This window comes from Oncorhynchus clarkii, chromosome 11, assembly GCF_045791955.1.
Source record: "Oncorhynchus clarkii lewisi isolate Uvic-CL-2024 chromosome 11, UVic_Ocla_1.0, whole genome shotgun sequence".
Classification (NCBI taxonomy): Eukaryota; Metazoa; Chordata; class Actinopteri; order Salmoniformes; family Salmonidae; genus Oncorhynchus; species Oncorhynchus clarkii.
The window spans coordinates 13,775,922-13,795,548 of NC_092157.1; the positions used below are offsets into that span (position 1 = coordinate 13,775,922).

Genomic DNA, 19,627 nt, shown 5'->3' on the forward strand with positions numbered 1-19,627 from the left:
TGGCCAGCCATGCTACCACAGCCAGTTAATTATCCACAGCTACCAAATGACCCTTCTCCCATCCCCAGTAACTCGGTTTTCAGTGAACATACCTTATAAAATAGGGCTTTAAAAATAAAAAAAAATGTAGATACCAAGAAACAAAATCAGGAAGATTAAATTGATTAAAACGACCTGAATGATTTACCTTGAGATTCAACGGCAGGGCCATGTCAACGATGAGAGTAGTGAACGTGGAGAACACCAGTTGGAATGCTTGGTGGCCGGCATTGGAGCACACAGATGAATCAATCTGCACAGAATTAGATATACATATAGTTAGATAAACTCATATAGGTTAAACACAAGCTAAAACCTGGGTACAAAAATACAATGAAAACATGTTTAAAAAGATGAAAAGAAGCATATATATCTGGCTATGCTGCACCTGTAGAACCTTGGAGAGCAATGTGAGGGTGGCGGTTTTACTTTCTGACGTGGAGGCGTTGTTGCCCCACCACGGCCTCAGCAGCTCCCACCTCTGCAGTATCCACTCCACCAGCCGACTGCCCTGGCTCTTCCTCATCGAGCGCTCCCGGAAACTGTGGTCCAGCATGCCGTTCAGCAGCACGCTAACCTGTTGCAAGGACACCAAAGAAATGTACAAATGTATTCTACAACACTTTTTGGTCATCTTGCTAAGAGAGAGATATACTTTGTCCATTTTCTTGGTAGGTCATGGAAATTTGTATTTTGCTTTCAACCCAATCCCTGATATTTGAACGAAGGTTTGATTCTAAATAATTTATTAGATGAGACCACTACTACTCACCATGCTAGGGTTTTGGGTGGCGGCTTTCATGAGCAGCGTTACGGTGGTATCCAGGTTGCTGAGCAGCTCTGCATTGAGCGTCATCTGGAAGAGGCTGTAGAAGTACTCTCCGTGAGAGAAGCTGAGGAAGTTCTGCTTGCGGCTGCCCGCCAGAGGCACAGACAGCATGATGGTGTTCAAAAGCAGCTCTACCAGCTGCTCACTCTGCCAGAATGACGACAGAACACAAACAGGTAAGTGTAGCAGAGACGGAGTTTGATGAAGTACTTGAGTCAAGCCGCAATCTGTGACCACTGTCAAATTCATAGCTGGAGCTATGAATACAATCACTGACTATCTACGAGATGAAAGTTTTAAACATATTTGGAAGCTATACATTGTTTGTTTACAAAAAGATTAAAAGGAACAGAAGTCTGCCATGTAAGCAGCAAACTGCCAGAGGGCATGGATGTTGCTCTGTTGGCCTTAGCACCCCGCCTGCAAAACAATCTAGGGGAAATTAGGCTAGGTGTTTCCAACCTGTCCACCCAGGGAGAAGGCCAGCTGCACCAGTCCGTCGGCTAGCCTCCTGCTGCTCACGTCCATGGAAGGGAGGGCCTTCCTCTCCTCTCCGGGGGCGATGCCTTTGTATACCGCCAGGAGGAGTTTGGATCCCAGGGACTGTGAGTAACTGAGATCCTTTAACACACAGCAGAGAGAACAGTCACATAGTGAAGAGATTCCAACAAGAGGGAAGGTGTGTAACATTTACTATTTGTGCACTACAAGACAACAATTGAACTCTGGCCTTAGTAAAGCTGGGCCTAAATGTTTCAGCAGCATCAGGTAGATCAGTAAGACAGGGGTAAGGAGAGAAAGAAAGAAAGAGTACCTGGCTGTGCAGAAGGGAGCTGAGGAAGCCTGCTTTGTGAATCTGTTTGCAGGCAGAGAGAAGCATCTCCATATTGGCATGGCTGGTACAAGTGTCTGGATGGTAAAGGTCCACGCTACACAAGTCCTCCACACTGAAGACAACACAAACCCATTATTAATCATCATTCCTACACTATGATTTACTCTGTGCTCTGATGATTTCCTGAAGAAAATTAATGATAGAACTCCTATAAAGCCCATAGTTGTCTACCTAACATGTTTAAAGGGCTACTTAGAAACGACAATGGTCTAGGGGTTGGTTTGGGACTGAACTGATCTTAACCTAAACAGAGGACTAATCAACACCATACAGACCTTTGCTGGGATATCCTCTTCCTGAGGCTGTCCTCCAGATCCTCTCTGTAGGGTGAGACCAGCAGGGCCTTCAGCAGGGGAACACACACCTCTGGCAGGTGCTTCATCACTTCCAGGTCAGCCATGTTGAAGCCAATAGACGAGGGCTCACAGACAGTCAGAGCCACCAGCTCCAAAAAGGCAGAGTCAAACAGATCCTTCTCCAGTAGCTAGGGACAGGGTTAAAATGGGTATTTATCAGTTTATTTCTACAAGTAAACAATCTTGCAAGTTTCCCGAAGGCAGCAAACGAAGACCCATGATACCATACCTAATTAACAATACAGCGAGACAGTGGGCATTAAATTGATAAAGGGATACATTTTACACTTTTCTGACACGTTATCCTCCCCCAAAAATACATGCAGCTTGTGATTGCATGGGGGAATTGTCAGCGATTTAGAGGTTATGTACATACATTTTCCAGGAAGTACTGAGAGTTTTGTCTTGTTGGACACTAGCAAAGATACGAGTTGCCCATAAATGTCTACAAAGCCAAAAATATACGTAAAGTAATCCTTCACCTTCCAAAAGTCCTGTTGGCATTTGACCAGTACCACCGTGGCAAACTCCATGAGTCGTACGATGATGGTGCACTTGCTGTAGTTGTACTGGTCTCTCTCTCTGGGACTGAAAAGGGAGATTCTCTGGCCTGCTCTGAAACAGCCCTCTGCTGCCTCCAGCTCCTTGGTGGCCAGTTCAGCAAGGAAGAACCCCAAGGCATTCAAAAAGCTGGATTTCTCATCAGAGCCTTTGAATAAAGAAAAAAACTTGTGACTGAAATGCAAGTGTGACCATATTGGATTCAAACCCAGGTCTCCTGTGCGTCACGCTACTTTGTTAGCCCTCTGAGCTAAAAGCGAGTCCTCATGTCTCAGGCAACGTCCCTCATCATACGAGTGTGGCTCACCAGTGAGTTTACTCACCTAGTATCTGCTGGGGCTTGATGATGTGTAGGCCAATGAATGTGTTGTAGCAGTCGAGGGCGGCCAGCAACAGGTCCATCCACTGCAGCGCGGCCCTGACGGTGAAGGGGCCGGCCAGGTGCCTGAGGGTGGGCTGGGAGAGCAGCCCTCCACCCTCCAGCCTGGAGATGAGGAAGCCCACACCATGCTGCTGCAACAGCTCCTGCAGCCATTGGGACGGAGACCTCTCTCCTAAAGACAAGAAAAGTCCCATTAAGATCTTTGTGAGCTATACTAAGCCTTGTCTCAGGGTAGTAAGTTGGTGGTCTGTTGATATCCCTCTAGCCGTGTGGGGGCTGTGCTTTGGCAAGGTGGGTGGAGTTATATCCTGCAAACCAAACAGCAACATTTTCTTGTTTTTATTTTATTTACGGATAGCCAGGGGCACGGTTCAACACTCATATACAAACAAAGCATTCGTGTTTAGTGAGTCCACCAGATCAGAGGCAGTAGGGATGACCTCTTGAGAAGTGTGTGAATTGAACCATTTTCCTGTTAAAATGTAATGAGTACTTTTGGGTGTCAGGGAAAATGTATGGAGTAGAAAGTACACTAGATTCCTAAAGAAAATAATGAAGTAAAAGTAGCCAAAACTATAAATAGTAAAGTAAAGTACAGATACCGCCAAAAACTACGTAAGTAGTACTTTAAAGTGTTTTTACATAAGTAATTTACACCACTGGTCACAGTGTCACCCAACCCCCCCTTCTCAGCCTCCATTATCTATGCTGCAAGAGTCTATGTCCCGGGGGGCTAGGCCCAGTCTGTTATATCTGGTGTAATTCTCCTGTCTTAACTAGTGTCCTGTGTGAATGTAAGTATGCCTGCCTGCCTGCCTGCCCCCCCCAGACTCCTGGCTGTCCCCAGTATGATAACTCCTGGCTGTCCACAGACCCTGCTGGTCATCTATGAACATTTGAACATCTTGAAGAACAATCTGGCCTTAATGGCCATGTACTCTTATAATCTCCACCCGACACTGCCAGAAGAGGACTGACCACCCCTCAGGGCCTAGAGTTTTTCCTAGCCACCGTGCTTCTACATCTATATTGCTTGCTGTTTTATTTTAAACTTCTATTTATTAAGACACATTTAAATTAAAAAGGTTAAATATTTAAATGTGCAATGTGGTGTGGTGCCAGGGCTTTATAATTTGATTGATTGACCGATTGAATAATATTGCAGTAAATAAACAACTTTTTCAGGTCAATTGTGTTTGACCTTTGTCTCAGAGCCATAGAATTGCACATTTAAATATTTTACCTTTTTTATTTAAATGTGTCTTAATAAATAGAAGTTTAAAATAAAATGTTTAAACATACTATAGTTAGAATGTGTTGTCACATTTGTCTTTTTTTTTTACAGAGGAACAGATACAAAGTACAGTTCACCTGGTAGCAGGGGCACAAGCTCGTAGAAGAGCTCCATGCACTTGTGACGGCACTCGGTTTGAGGTCGCCCACACTGCTCCAGAAGCCACATAACAACATCGGACAAACACACATTTTCATCAGGGGGAAAGCCTCTAGTGGAAAAGAGAGAAGATTTAGTAAATGATACAAGTCAAAAATGCTTTAAAACGGAGTTGCGTGTACTTGAAGTCGAAAATGCAACCATCCCAAAAGAGCGCCAGCCTAGTACATTGCTAACCTTGGAATCCGCCTCTTGGTGTTCTGCTGATTGAGGTTGGAAGCCTTGTATTTGATGATCCTCTTCAGGTGGTCAATAGCACTTCCACACTGTTGCAATGTTCCTAAGGAAGTAGAAGGATTTTATTCATCTTTATGGCGATCTGGATTTGCATGATGATGCATATTGTTGGATTTCAGCACCTCAAGATCTTAACTGTATATTATGACCTCCCTGGACACACGTAAAAAACCTAATGATTTTGATTAACAGAGCACCAACAGGAATTTAGTGACAATCCTTACCCAAGGATCTCTCGTCTGAATGGGCCAGTCCCAGGCTTTCAACAAATACCACCAATGCTTCAAAGACAAACTGCTCCACCAGGGAATTCTCTTCTCTGCACAGACAAAGCAAACAAAAACAAATTGCAGTCTGTAGTGTAGGCAATCTAGCCACATTTCCTAGTATGAGTGTCCCGTTTACTGTACTAACACGCTTCACAGAATCAAATAAGACCTTACCTGAATAGTCGGTAGACACTGTTGAAAGCCAGAGCAGCACCCAGCCTCTTAAAACCATTAGGATGCAGGGCCAGGCTGTAGATGCGCTTGAACAGAGACTTGATGTTGGCTGGGCTCTTCTCTTGTTGCTTGGGGGTGGTCTGTTTAATGGACCACTTGATGAACTCGTGAATGCAGCGGCCACAGAAGTCTCGGAGTGTGCTATCCACAGGGTCTATCACGCCATCCTGAAGAAAAACGATATCGTCAGAAACCTTTCATAACAACTGCTGTAGAATAAGTACATTTCAGTTTTACACATTCACTCCTGGTTGAAATACATTTTTGACAAATTGTGGCAACATGGGACCAAAATCATGGAAGAACATTGCAGTTGCAACTACATTTGCTATCAGTTTCACATTCTATTAAAAATAAATAGTATTTGAAATTCAGTAGGGGAGAATTACCATAATAGCCTCCAAAACAGCAACTGTGTCCTGACTTTCAAATTTCTTGTTGTTGGTGAACCAGTGGATGAGCTGCATCACCAGTGGTTCGAAGAGCTGCCTTGTTACCTGAAAACAAAAAGTTGAGGTTCAAATACATGATTTCTGTAGCATGTACAGTGCATTTGGAAACTATTCAGACTCTTGACTTTTTCCACTTTGTTACATTATAGCCTTATTCTAAAATAGATAAAGAAAAATCCGCAATCTAACCACAATACCCCATAATGACAAAGCAAAAACTGTTAATTTATTTAGCAAATAAAAAAATACTGAAATACCACATTTATATAAGTATTCAGACCCTTTACTCAGTACTATGTTAAAACACCTTTGGTAGCGATTACAGCCTTGAGTCTTTTTGGGTATGACAGGTATGGCACACCTGTATTTGGGGAGTTCTTCTCTGCAGATCCTCTCAAGCTCTGTCAGGTTGGATGGGGAGCATCGCTGCACAGCTATTTTTAGGTCTCTCCAGAGATGTTTGATCGGGTTCAAGTCTGGGCTCTGGCTGATCCACTCAAGGACATTCAGACACTTGTCCCGAAGCCACTCCTGCTTTGTCTTGGCTGTGTGCTTAGGGTCGTTGTCCTGTTGGAAGGTGAACCTTGGCCCCAGTCTGGAGGTCCTGAGGGCTTTGGAGCAGGTTTTCATCAAGGATCCCTCGGTACTTTGCTCCATTCATCTTTCCCTCGATCCTGACAAGTCTCCCAGTCCCTGCCGCTGAAAAACATCCCCAAAGCACGATGCTGCCACTAACATGCTTCACCGTAGGGATGGTGCCAGGTTTCCTCCAGACGTGACGCTTGGCATTCTTGGTTTCATTAGACAAGATAATCTTGTTTCTCATGGTCAGAGTCCTTTAAGTGCCTTTTGGCTAACTCCAAGTGGGCTGTCATGTGGCTTTTACTGAGGAGTGGCTTCTGTCTGGCCACTACCATAAAGGAGTGGTGAAGAGATGGTTGTTCATCGGGTTCTTGGTCACCTCCCTGACCAAGGCCCTTCTCCCCCGATTGCTTAGTTTGGCCAGGCAGGCCAGCCCTAGGAAGAGTCTTGGTGGTTACAAACATCTTACATTTAAGAATGATGGAGGCCACGGTGTTCTTGGGGACCTTGAATGCTGCAGAAATGTTTTGGTACCCTTCCCCAGGTCTGTGCCTCGACACAATTCTGTCTCTGAGCTCTACGGACAATTCCTTCATTCTCATGGCTTGGTTTCTGCTCTGACATGCATTGTCAACTGTGGACTCTTATATAGACAGGTGTGTGCCTTTCCAAATTATGTCCAATCAATTGCATTTACCACAGGTAGACTCCAATCAAGTTGTAGAAACATCTCAAGGATGATCAATGGAAACAGGATGCACCTGAGCTCAATTTCGAGTCTCATCGCAAAGAGTCTGAATACTTATGTAAATAAAGTATCTGTTTTTTAAAAATTTTGTACACATTTGCAATCATTTCAAAAAAACTGTTTTTGCTTTGTCATTATGGGGTAGTGTGTGTAGATAACGTAACAAAATGTGGAAAAAGAGAAGGGGTCTGAATACCTTCCAAATGCGCTGTATATATAGGCCTTACAAAGTGGTCATGAAGGCTACATCAAGCCTAGCGGTTAAGAGCATTAGGCCAGTAACCGAAAGGTTGCTGGTTCGAATCCCTGAGCTGATAGGTGAAAAATCTGCCGATGTGTCCTTGAGCAAGATACTTCACTCCGATTGCTCCTGTAAGTTGCTCTGGATAAGAGCGTCTGCTAAATGACTGAAATATACAAATATATCAAGGCTACATTAAGCCTTAAGCTGATGTTTTGTCTGAAGTCCATCAGGCACAGCTAGAGCCTAGGTCCTCTCTAGGTTTCTTCCTTAGGTTCCTGCCTTTCTAGGGAGTTTTTCCTAGCCACTTTTTGGGGGCTTAGGCTGGGTATCTGTATAGCCCTTTGTGACAACTGCTAATGTAACAAGGGCTTTATTAAAATAAATGAAATGAATTGAGTTAGACTTATGGACTAACCTGGTCCACGTCGCAGGCGAGCCGGAGCAGCACAGGGAACAGGCGTTTGTGCAGGTTGTACATAGGAAGGCTGCCTTTCTTCCCTTCCACCATCTGAGAACCCTTGCCCACCATGTATACCACCAAGCTATGGAGCAACTCACAGGCTGCCACCTGAACACAGCACATACACACAGTAACAACTTTAAATACAACTCTTGAGAAGTGCACATTGGATAAGTGCTGGCTCTATTCAACTCAATGCCATGAATAGAGCTATATTCTTTTTACTTATTTCAGGGATCTGCACACATTCACAACAGTCCCAAACTATTATGTCTATCAGATATATACTTAAATCAGATTTTTTGGGCCGTCTAGCTTCCTTGTAAAATATATATGTTTGTTTACAAAGTTTGAGGGGCCATACTTTGGTTTGCCTGTCACTTGTGGACAGCGCCAGCTCTGTGATGCGAGGTAGAAAGGGGTCGAGGTAGATGACGGGCTTCATGTCAGCGAAAGGCACAGCGAAGCTCAGTCTTTTCTCAGAGTCCCAGGCCACAAACTTCTTCATCATCTCCTCGGCTGAGGTCGCTGGTGAGAGAATAAGATCCTATATAAACTATAGAAACATACCAAAGATGATATATAAAGATATGAGGGTATAGCCGACATACAATTAGCTGAAATGCAGACGTTCAAACACATCACAGGAGGTTGGTGACACCTTAATTGGGGAGGGTGGGCTCGTGGTAATGGCTGGAGCGGAATCAGTGGAATGGTATCAAATACATCAAACACATGTGCTTGATACCATTCCATTCACTCCGTTCTAGCCATTATTATGAGTCATTCTCCCCTCAGCAGCCTCCTGTGATGCACATATTAGGTATACATACAGTACACACACACACACACACACACACACACACACACACACACACACACACACACACACACACACACACACACACACACACACACACACACACACACTTGTTCATCATGTTTAATCAAAGTGGTAGTTGCAAAATACATCTAGATCCTCACCGGTCACCAGATTCCTGTTCAGCTGCCCTCCCAGGTGTCCCAGCAACCGCACCACCCTCTTCCTCACCATGGCAATGGGAGAAGCTTCCTCCTGACAAACAAAACATCCTGTAATTCATATTTGAGAAACTTATGCTTCGGTTACTTATAGCCAGGAAAAATGACTCCTACTACTTATTACCATGGCAACCTTCTTGGATCTCTTCAGGAGCTTAGCCATCACTTTGCTGTATCCTTTTTCTTTTCCCGTGGATAGAGACGTCACCTCCCAGGGGCTCTCATCCTTGTCTGCAATCAAGACAAAAAGGGGAACAGAATTATAGCATACCGAACAAACAAGTAGGTCAGATTCCCTGAGGGAAGTACAGCCAAATAGAACAAAGATATTCTTTGTAATTTCCTTTCCAGACTGAGATGAAGCAAGAATGGATGGATGGACAGCGAGGTCAAATCACCGTCAGCAGTGGCTGTTTTCAGGTATCCGTCGAGGTGGGGCAGGATCTCCCTATAGTATGGCTGCATGGTGTCTCGGGGAATACGTGACGACCACGACTCCAGAGCGTCCAGCGCTGCATTGGCCAGTGGGGCATGGCTCAGGCCCAGCTTCAGAGCCACCTGGGGTACACCAATCCCAGAGAGCGGTTACGTCATCAATTGGGATGAATTGAAAACAGCACCTATACATGTACATGACTTCGTACCAGGTAGGTAGTTATATGTTGAGTTGAAATGTTTTAGGTAAACCAGTAATAAACCCTCATGAGAGGGAGCTCCCCACCTGAAGTGGGGAGATGTATGCCTTGATGTCCAGAGCAACTATGTCATGATGAAGGGAGAGAACGAAGGTCAAGCAGGAGGCCAGGAGCTCATCTTTATACTGCTTCATTCTCACAGCCACCTAAGGAGACAGTGACCATCCAGTACATCACTCTGACCAAACAACATGGCCTTTAACACTGCTCTTCTCGTTCTAGAGTGGATTCAAAAAGTAGTCGTGCTGTACCTCTTTTCCAAACTTTGAGAAGAGTGCAAAGCAGGCGCTGCTTTGAGCGCTTTTGGGTCCGACACCCTGTTAAAGAAAGTATAGTGTACATCAGCCATCATGTACATCACATCATATGTACATCAGCCATCATGTAGATCACATGTAAATCAGACATCATGTACATCACATCACATGTACATCACATCACATGTACATCACATCATATGTACATCACATCACATGTAAATCAGCCATCATGTACATCACATGTACATCAGCCATCATGTACATCACATCACATGTAAATCACATCACATGTAAATCAGCCATCATGTACATCACATGTACATCAGCCACCATGTACATCACATGTACATCAGCCATCAAGTTGTAGAACATACAGCTGTGTCTACGTGGCATATATAACCTTTAGTTGTAAACTTTTATCCAGTGCAGTGACTGAATAGATAGTGCATATGACCCAAGAGGGAATCAAACCCAACAGCGCTGGAGTTGCTAGTGCATACAGCGCAAATTATATCAAACATCTTTTCAAAGCATAGTAATGGGATGGAATTGATGAACACGGTTTACCTGGAAGTACTTGATTCTCTTGGCTACTTCCATGGAGACAGCGAGTAGCTTGTAGAAGCCACTGACAAGCGGGGCTCTTATGGACTGAAGGATCAGCTCGTGGCTCAAAGGATACACCCACTGCCCAAAATAGTCCAGACGCTTCTTCAGGAGCAACTCACTACAAGGACAAACAGATAGAGGCCTCATAATGTAACTAGAGGTACGGACTCAGGTGCCAAACAAATACTTGGCTTGAAAGCACTGGATGATTTAGGCTGCATTGAGGATTCCTCCCATTCACTGAATAAAAAACAAAAAGCCACAGATCTGTGCTGTATAGCTGCTTTCTATAGTTGTTGTTATGCCAGACAGCACACAGAGATCTGGGACCAGGCTAGTGGATGGGGACTGGTACTGTACCTGCAGAAATCAACCAGGTTGATGAAGGCAGTGAAGTCCTTGGGTTTGTTGGGAAGGAGGTGGGCTGTTGGATCAGAGGACGGCAGAACCATACTGCTGCTGACCTGGTCATCCTGACCCTATGACAACACAAACCACATATTGATCAATGAGAGTCTCATTTGTTTACAATATCAATTATTTTCACGCGTGGCACACCTTTATTCATCGGCTAAAGCCGGGACACATCAGTGGTGACCATTTTTAGAAATGATTCACCACAAATCAAAAGTTATTATCAGAAGAGGTCTCACCTCCTTCTCTGTGTTGACATTCTGAACTGAGAGGTCCAGCTTCTCCACAATCCTCAGGATGGATTTCACCAGTTCATCATAAAGCAGGCGGCTCAAAGACCTCAGGGTAGCGTTCTGGGTTTCAAACCCCTTGTCGAGAAACCCAGTGTCCTACAGCAGAGGACATTTTGAGTCATTGATAGCAAGGAACACTTCATCAACCAACACTGTATGTGGAGGACTAATCTCTCATGGACAGACTACGTAAGCATAAATGGTAGCATCTAACCAAATGATGCACAATTTAAGTTCTGGGTTAACTGAGATTAGTGGAGGACTAACTAGGCTAAGAGAACCAAACTGAGCAAGGAAGATTAAAAACATCTTTCCCCTTAGAACCAGACCTGGGTTCAAATAGTATTTGTTATCTTTGATAGAGCCTGCCTGCAGAGCTAAATGGGTGGCGTTTACACTTTTAGGACTATTCTACTGGGCCGGGCCAAGCTTAATCAAGTGCAGTTAAAGTATCTGAGAGAGAGATACTATCTTAACCAGGATCTGCTTAGAACAGCGCCCTAACTGGTCACACACACACACCACACACACACACCACACACACACCTTCAGATGATCACAGTCCAAGAGACCCCTGAATAGATCCAGGTAGTCGCGACAAGAGGGAACCCTCCATTTCCCAGTCTGCATTTGAGAGGCCTCTGCAGACTCCCCACCAGTCCCGGTGACACTCTGAGCGTTCTCCCCCTCCTAACAGAACAGTTACCACCATTAACAAGTTCCCAATGACAACAACTGATCCTGCCAACTGACAATCCCCCATCCCGCCAACTGACAATATCCCATCCTCCCAACTGACTTACAATACACTATCCTGCCAACTTTCAATCATGGTTAAAGAAAATATACCTTTAAAGTATACATTTAAATAACAAAACTATGCAACTAAGTAGAGTTGATGAAAACAAGGTCAACAACGCATAGATCACAGTCCATGTAAGGAATGTATGATATTCTCATATTAGAGCATTAAAACAGTGGCATAATGTAGGGCCAAAATGACCTTACCTCAGGAAGGACAACTGGCTTCGAACAAACACGAATCAAGCCCTGGTGCACTGAAAGGAGAAATATAAAACAATTCTGGCATAGTGATGCATCAGAAGTTACGGTAACAACAACTTTGACGACTTAATGAGGCCTTCATAAACCCTTTATAAGGTCTATATAGATTTTATTAATACTATACACGTACAACAAAGGCTTTAGAAAAATGTCCTTACATCTGGCACTTTGGCGATTGTGTCAAAACCCTTTGCAGCCTCTACCTAGCATGGCATTTGTTTACAGCCTAAATTATTGTAGCTTAAATGGTTTGTGAAGCAACTATGATGGCTTTATAAATGGTTTTTGAAGGCCTCCATAAATGGCATATATTATAGGCTAGAGTCTGACTCAGTTTCTTCAACTCACCCACAGAACTGATGAAGCTCCAGAATACTGGACCCTTGGATGCCATGGCGACAAGCACCTTGACGATGGCACGAGTGCAGGTGGGCTGCATTCTCACGCTGTACTGAGGGAAGCTGTCGATCTGTACCACCAGGAGGCGCTCTAGCACAGGTGTGTAGACCTCAGGGATCTGTGGGTGCACGATAAAGTGATATGGTAATGCTAGTCTCTCCACCATCTGTAACTAAAGTTACATCGGTTGGAACATAGGAACAATTATTTTGGTGTGCTAGATTTAGCATCACTGATTATTTGGACAAATCACGATTTCACGGGGTTAAGCATTTTTCAGATTTCGGAAGGGGAGGGGTTCATTTGGACTGGGTTCTGGGGTTACCTTGTCTAGGTGGATGATGACACTGGCGATGGAGTCCAAGAAGCTGGGGAGCTGGTAAACTTTGTCCTCCTCTCCGTCGGACTCCGTGAGGTACATCTGTTTGCAGCGTTGGATCAGCTCTGTGTACATCAGGTCCACGTCTTGAGGGCAAACCACTTTACATGGCTGCAACAGCAACAATTATACAATAAATGGTTCAGTAATGCAAAATAAACAGTGCACTGGATAAATTAAATATATCACAACTCCAAATGCATGTACATATCAGTGACTAACTGTAGCATACTACAACATAACAACAAACCAGTCAGTGGCTTTTCCAGCAGGACAAGCCCAAAGGGATGAGGGGAGAACATAGAAACGCACCGCTGCAAAGAACCCATAGCCACGGATAGCAATGGAGAGCTCCTTGTGAGTAGAGTCCATGCTCTTGATTATGGCACAGAACTTCTGCATGAAGAACTTGAGCTTGCCTTTGTGCTCCTCCACATTCTCTGCCACCTGGAGAGCAACCTAAAGCGATAATCCAACAAACAGTTATATTTCTCAGGGCAAAAAGGAAACACACTACTCCTTGCAAAACAAAGGAAAAGAGTACAGACATCTGACTCTGTACCCCCTGTATATAGCCTCGTTGTTGTTATTTTATTGTGCTACTTTTTATTACATTTTTTACTTCAGTTTATTTAGTAAATATTTTCTTAACTTTATTTCTTGAACTGCATTACGGTTTGTTCTGTCATTCTGTTACCAAACTTTGCATCTGCACTGTTCTTCAAGTAAATGTGTTTTGGTAAAATGTTCAGTAGACATTGTTTTGTAGACATTGTTTTTCATTGGTTTGTTTTAAATACATTTTAAAGTGAAATATTGGAGTATCAGCATAATTATGTTACCATGGAATTGCCCCTAACTACATACTGGCTTTCAGGGACGTGGTAAGCCCACCTGTTTGAGGAAGGACTCCAAGGCATAGTAACTGGTCTTCTTCATCTCCTGGTTGATGTGTCCACACAGCTTGGACATGACATCAAACAAGGCTCTGTAGTGGTCCATCAACAAGTGGCTGAATTGAGCTGCATGCTTTGCTAACAATCGTAGTCCAGCTACAAAGCGTAGAAAAATTGCTTATTGTCAAGCTCAAACAATGCTGCATTTGATTGAGATTGCCTGGTGCAATGGAAACAAAGGAGTAGTCATGAAAGTGCAAATGATTTAGCAAATAATTTGGCACTCAATGCAGTAAATCTTACCAAAGGTGACAGCATAACGGCACATCTCCACCTGTTCAAAAGAGAGGACGTGAAATAAACGGAAGGATGAACAGTCCTATTGCTCACATTAGACAACCTGTACGCTACCACGTAGGATATTGAGAGCACTAATTGTATAACATTTTACCAACCTGAGGACTAATTGTCTTCAAGGCATACTCAAATATTTCCTTTGAGGTTCCTGGGTCTGCGGAAAAAATATAAAAAATTAAATATGGAAAATACAGGATGACCTGAAGACAAAGTCACTTTATTGGTGCTGAGAAATCAGAAGATTTACGACTGAAAAAAAGCGTTCCATACAGAAGCAACACATTCAGTTAAGTAAAGGCAAATAAACACAAAACACACACACCGTCTTCCACTGACTTGGTGAAATTAACCATTAGTGCCGTGATCCCTCTCAAACATCCAGCCACAACAGTAAGCTTTGGCTCCTTTGTCGATGAAGTCATCTAAAAATGGTTTCAACATTGCAACCAAAAGAAATTCAATACACACAACAAAATCGATCGGAATTGAACTGTAGGCCTAAATATTGCACAATGAACACGGCTCAAATACCACACAGTCTACTGCAGGGATAGGCAACTAGATTTTTGTCGGACCGGATGTTTACGGTACAGAATTATAATAACTTGTACACTGCAAATTGACCAACTTGTTACTTGAAAATAACAATTATTTAATATCTTGATTACAATGAGACACGATCACATACAGTTGTGGCCAAATAGATAGACACCCTTGCACATTTCTTAAATAATTCTCCACAACCTGTTATGGATTTTCAAAAATGCAGAACCAATTTTATTTTTGTAAACTTAAGTTTAAAATTGTAATTTAGAAAATAAAGACAAATTTGACATGGACAGTATATATTATTTTTTTTACCCCCTTTTTTCTCTCCAATTTCAATCGTCTTATCGCTGCAACTCCCCAAAGTGCTCGGGACAGGCGATGGTCGAGTCATGCGTCTTCCGAAACATGACCCATCAAACCGCACTTCTTAACTCCGCTTAACCCGGAAGCCAGCTGCAACAATGTGTCAGAGGAAATATCGTTCAACTTATGACCAAAGTCAGCCTGCAGGCACCCGGCCCGCCACCAGGAGTCGCTAGTGCGTGATGAACCAAGTAAAGCCCCTCCGGCCAGCCTCTCTGGCCAAACCCTCCCCTAACCCGGACGACACTGGGCCAATTGTGCGCCGCCCTATGGGACTCCCGGTCACGGCCGGTTGTGACACACCCTGGGATCGATCCCGGGTCTGTAGTGACGCCTTTGACCGCTGTGTCTTTATATTTAGCCACAACTGTATGTCTCTTTTTTTATTCATGGAAATACTTGGAAACAGATTTACTAAATAAAACTCCTTTTTAGCTGAATTCCTGGTGAATTTACAGTTGTTTTGAGGGGACGGTTTTGGCCTGCGGGCCACCTGTTGCTGACCCCTAGTCTACTTTATATGGGATGTACCTGAAGTTTCAGCTCTCCTAAATAGGCTCTGTAGAGTTTATCTGAGTGGTTGACCATTTCGCTGGGATGGACCTCACCCAAAACTCCTAAGAGCTCATAGATTTTACTGAGAACTTTTGAAAAAAATAAGACAAATCAGAAACACAAATCAGTGTCAATAGGACTTGCAGGTAAACTAGTGTTATAGTATACTGCATTATAGAGAGAGCAGACAGAGTGATTCCTATGCCACTGGAAACATTGGAATTACAAGGTAGGTCAGTAAACATGGTTGAATATGTGGGGCCCTATTGAAAGCTATTCTGCGACACCTACTTGAAGGTGCCTGCTTTTTCACACTGTCAATATGACCCCCACCAAGGAAGAAATTAACACTCACCTGTATCTGCGATTTTGTTCTTGTAGGAGAGCTCGAAATAGAATTTGTCGAATATTTTACCAACTTTTAAGTCCTGAGCAATGCTGGAGTCCTTAGTTAAATAGAGAACCTATAAAAGTTAGGAAATGGAAAACTGACATTTAGTAAAAAGATGGTGTCATTTAACCAGTTTTCAATAAAAACATTATCACATGAATGCATGTTAATCATTAACCTTGATCAGGAGATCTAATGTTGGTGCCTTGCATTTTGCAGCTTTGTCCTTTATGTACACAACCAAGCATATGTCCTACGAACAGAGGAAGGATGGAGTTAATAATGATGAGTCCAAGGTTTCAAATAAAAATAACTTCAAAATGTATAACATTTAAAAAAAAAAAATACATAACATACCTTGATCTCAATGGCATAAGTCTTCTCCCAACCCTTGACGATTGTAGATATCCTCTGCAAGAACTTGTCCAGTAGACTGATGGTCTCAACTCTTGTATCACGAAGCTGCATTTAAATATGAACCAGTCATCATGGCAACAACAAAATAGAACGGGACTGTCCTTCTACATTTCAATTGGGGAACAGATTTTCATTGACCTCATTCATTTGCACTAACCTCTTCGCATGCCAGTGATTTTCGAAGAAAGTTGAGCAACCCATCTTCATTTGAGAACAACAAGGATGCATGTAAAGCTTCAAGAGAAAACAAATCAATCAATTACTTGATGTCAATCACTCACCACTTCATAAACAAACAGGTAGTTCTATATTTTACAAAAACACTATGTTGTATAGTCCCTACAGAATTAGAATAGCATCATAGATCAGCGTGGACTTGCCCTCCTGACACCAACGGATTGTTGAAAGCTAGGGAAGATCTCAATTGCATACTCCTCGTGTCCTCTCCTTTCGCCTCCTTCTCAAAATCCATTGGAGGAGGAGATCAGAAATGAGAGACTTCTGGCTCTCATCCAATGGGTTTTGAGAAGGAGACTAGGAGAGGACGTGAGAATGCAACTGAGATCTTCCCGTAGTGTGGACAAGCATGCAATGCTGCTGACCAGAGCCTCAGATGTAGCAGGCCTAATAGTCAAGAGCTACAAAAAAGTAAGGACCTCTTTAGTCCTTAGAATGAAACAACATTGAGAAACACGATAATTTAGGGTCTTAAATCACTATTACCTACATAGTTAATCTCAAATGACATATGAATGGGGACGTCTGGAATCATTCAAGATGGATGCAATGCGCATGTGTAACTGATTATTAGCATCTCAAAAAATGCCTCTGGCCATTGTCTCAAACAGGTGCCCAGTCTGTGCCTCTTGATCCGAGCCAGTATTCGTTCATTAGGAAGGTATGTAATCATTACGCCAATTATGTAGCAAAACGTTTTGCAACAGAAACCGTTTCCTCCCAACGAAAACGAGAGTTTATATTAGACAAATTCAGATAGGTCCCTTCCCGTTTAAGAAACGTTTTGCAACAGAATAGGCTAAATGAATACCCCCCAGCATTAGCAAGCCAAGGCGCAAATCTATACTTGCTAGCTAAATTGCTATGATATCTACATAGCTAGTTAACGTTATGCTGTTTGGGTCTGACAACAATTGAAGTTCATATATTGCACACTTTTTATATAGACCAACAGTGAACCTTACCCAGCTCGTTCTCGCTGTTCGTTAGCATGCATTCTTGCCCCAAGTCCCCGATAATGTCATGACATCTTAGCGCTGCATCTCTTGTGTCGCCATCTGAGAGAGCTGCATGAAGTTTCAGAAGATGCCCTTGAATCCCTCCAACAACCTTAACTTTGTCGTCGGAGGACATGTTAAACCAATCTAGCTACTGCTAGCTATCCTTAGAACACATCAACAACATTCATACGCGCGCGACCAGAAATACATCTAGAAGTTTAAACACTCCCATCAAAGGTGTATTCACGACCAAGCATGATGTTCAAAAACGTTACAAACCCGGAAATCAGATGTCAACTGTTTAACATGTAGCAATCTCCATCAAATTATAATTTATATTGCAATAATATTTCATTCTAGCATAGATTAGCCTTTCAACAGGCAGCGATTGTGTCACAAGTCTAATAAGTAACCTTAAATGTATCGTCGTTTTCAAATGCTCAAGCAACGCTGAAAAGACCCTGTAGTCGTCAACGCTAAACGCATGCAACTGTAAACAGCGTAATCTACTGGCATGGAGTGTCGATTCTATTCCTATGGGGAAATATTGTTTTTATTTATTTATTTTGGAAGCCAAAAACCATGACACAGAAAGTTGAGTTAGTGTGCACTCTACAGTCTGTAGAGAGCAATGTGTAGGTTGGCAGTAATCTGAATACTAACAAAAGAAGAGCACTGTCCATCTTTTCATAAGGTTTAATAATGGCAGTTCAGCCAGTTACTACATTCATCATCAGACTAAACCCCACTTTGTTTACACCCACAAATCACTAGACTTAGTACAGTAACTAGTAACAACACTTACAATAGTGAAATAGCCAAAACGAAGGTCGAAAAAGAAAGAGGCTGAAAAAAACAGAAAAATCTGACATAAATCAAAAAATGAGGACAATCTTCCCTCTCATCATTCTGGCAAACCAGAATTCCTCCAATCACTTACATCATCAGTGTGCGACAATCTTAATTCCAGCCTTTTAAACCTTTATCTCCCACATTCATTAAGACATTACGGGCCAGTTTCCCAGACACAGATTAAGACTAGTCTTGGATTTAGAAGCATGTTCAATAGAGACTCTCAATTGGATGTACTTTTTAGTCCAGGACTAGACATAATCTGTATCTAGGGAACTGGGCCTGAAAGTCCGTTCTCACTCACTCTCTCGTACATCATCAGCGCTTGTCGCAACAGTCTCAATCTCAGCCTAAAGGCTTTCATCTCCCACATCCATTAAGGCATGACTAGACATTTTCTTTCCTAGTACCCGCTCACTCCCTCTACTGTATCTCCCCTATGACAGCCCTGTTGCCATGGCAATAAAGGATGGCTGCACGTCACGTTGTGCTATGTCGGTAAGCAGCAGACCACCTCCCAGTTGTGGGTCATGGGGTCCCTTCAGTGGGTTCTTTGCTGCAGTGTTCTCCCCCACTGGGAGTGTTCTGCAACACTGGCGTCCAGAAGAGTCTCCTCACACCTGGGTTATAGGGTCAACTCTGACTTCCTATACGGTTGGTCTTCAATCGGAGTGTCATGCCTGTTACCTCTTGTTAGAGGTGCGCACCTGGTGTCGGACCCAGCCTGTAGGAACTACAGAACAGAATTATTATCATATATGCCTACTAATTACAGCCAGGCTGTGAATGCAATTTAAGGAAGTGATGGAGACATAGGTTTATAGGTGGGATTTTAACATGTGTAATATTGGATTCAGACACCATGTGTCCTGCATCCTGGTTAGGGATTTGTGATGTCATAACACTCACAGCGTAGATGTCCTGGTGGTCTGGGGTTACTGGTACTGCTGCCAAAGGAGGACTGGATGTTGTGGATGGTCTACTGCAAAATCTGCCTCTCTCCCCTGCAGCAACAATTCAGGTGAATAATAATAATTTCTATATTTTCATTGGATGTATCAAGGTGTAAACCCTCTTTGGTAACTAAACACAATATAAATAAAACAAATAGAT

The 19,627-nt window shown here is 43.1% G+C and overlaps 1 protein-coding gene across 1 annotated transcript in view; it reads right to left on the reverse strand.

Annotated features, from left to right (window-relative positions):
• LOC139420227 (protein kinase, DNA-activated, catalytic subunit) overlaps positions 1-17,863 on the reverse strand; it is a 45,217-nt gene extending 27,354 nt beyond the window's left edge. Inside the window, exons 1-38 of the mRNA XM_071170081.1 lie at positions 17,627-17,863; positions 16,582-16,658; positions 16,365-16,469; positions 16,186-16,260; positions 15,972-16,080; positions 15,593-15,705; positions 14,472-14,571; positions 14,248-14,303; positions 14,096-14,126; positions 13,791-13,948; positions 13,209-13,355; positions 12,843-13,007; positions 12,467-12,635; positions 12,062-12,111; positions 11,600-11,743; positions 11,000-11,149; positions 10,707-10,825; positions 10,305-10,464; positions 9,729-9,794; positions 9,504-9,623; positions 9,181-9,340; positions 8,907-9,013; positions 8,726-8,816; positions 8,106-8,269; positions 7,697-7,849; positions 5,645-5,752; positions 5,196-5,422; positions 4,977-5,071; positions 4,693-4,795; positions 4,434-4,567; positions 3,004-3,234; positions 2,602-2,828; positions 2,039-2,247; positions 1,683-1,815; positions 1,331-1,489; positions 812-1,015; positions 428-616; positions 188-292 (exon numbers count right to left, since the gene is read on the reverse strand). Coding sequence (XP_071026182.1) covers positions 188-292; positions 428-616; positions 812-1,015; positions 1,331-1,489; positions 1,683-1,815; positions 2,039-2,247; positions 2,602-2,828; positions 3,004-3,234; positions 4,434-4,567; positions 4,693-4,795; positions 4,977-5,071; positions 5,196-5,422; positions 5,645-5,752; positions 7,697-7,849; positions 8,106-8,269; positions 8,726-8,816; positions 8,907-9,013; positions 9,181-9,340; positions 9,504-9,623; positions 9,729-9,794; positions 10,305-10,464; positions 10,707-10,825; positions 11,000-11,149; positions 11,600-11,743; positions 12,062-12,111; positions 12,467-12,635; positions 12,843-13,007; positions 13,209-13,355; positions 13,791-13,948; positions 14,096-14,126; positions 14,248-14,303; positions 14,472-14,571; positions 15,593-15,705; positions 15,972-16,080; positions 16,186-16,260; positions 16,365-16,469; positions 16,582-16,658; positions 17,627-17,795 — 5,082 coding nt within the window. The 5' untranslated portion in view covers positions 17,796-17,863. The remainder of the gene's footprint in view (positions 1-187; positions 293-427; positions 617-811; positions 1,016-1,330; positions 1,490-1,682; positions 1,816-2,038; positions 2,248-2,601; positions 2,829-3,003; positions 3,235-4,433; positions 4,568-4,692; positions 4,796-4,976; positions 5,072-5,195; positions 5,423-5,644; positions 5,753-7,696; positions 7,850-8,105; positions 8,270-8,725; positions 8,817-8,906; positions 9,014-9,180; positions 9,341-9,503; positions 9,624-9,728; positions 9,795-10,304; positions 10,465-10,706; positions 10,826-10,999; positions 11,150-11,599; positions 11,744-12,061; positions 12,112-12,466; positions 12,636-12,842; positions 13,008-13,208; positions 13,356-13,790; positions 13,949-14,095; positions 14,127-14,247; positions 14,304-14,471; positions 14,572-15,592; positions 15,706-15,971; positions 16,081-16,185; positions 16,261-16,364; positions 16,470-16,581; positions 16,659-17,626) is intronic.
• Positions 17,864-19,627: the final 1,764 nt, after the last annotated feature.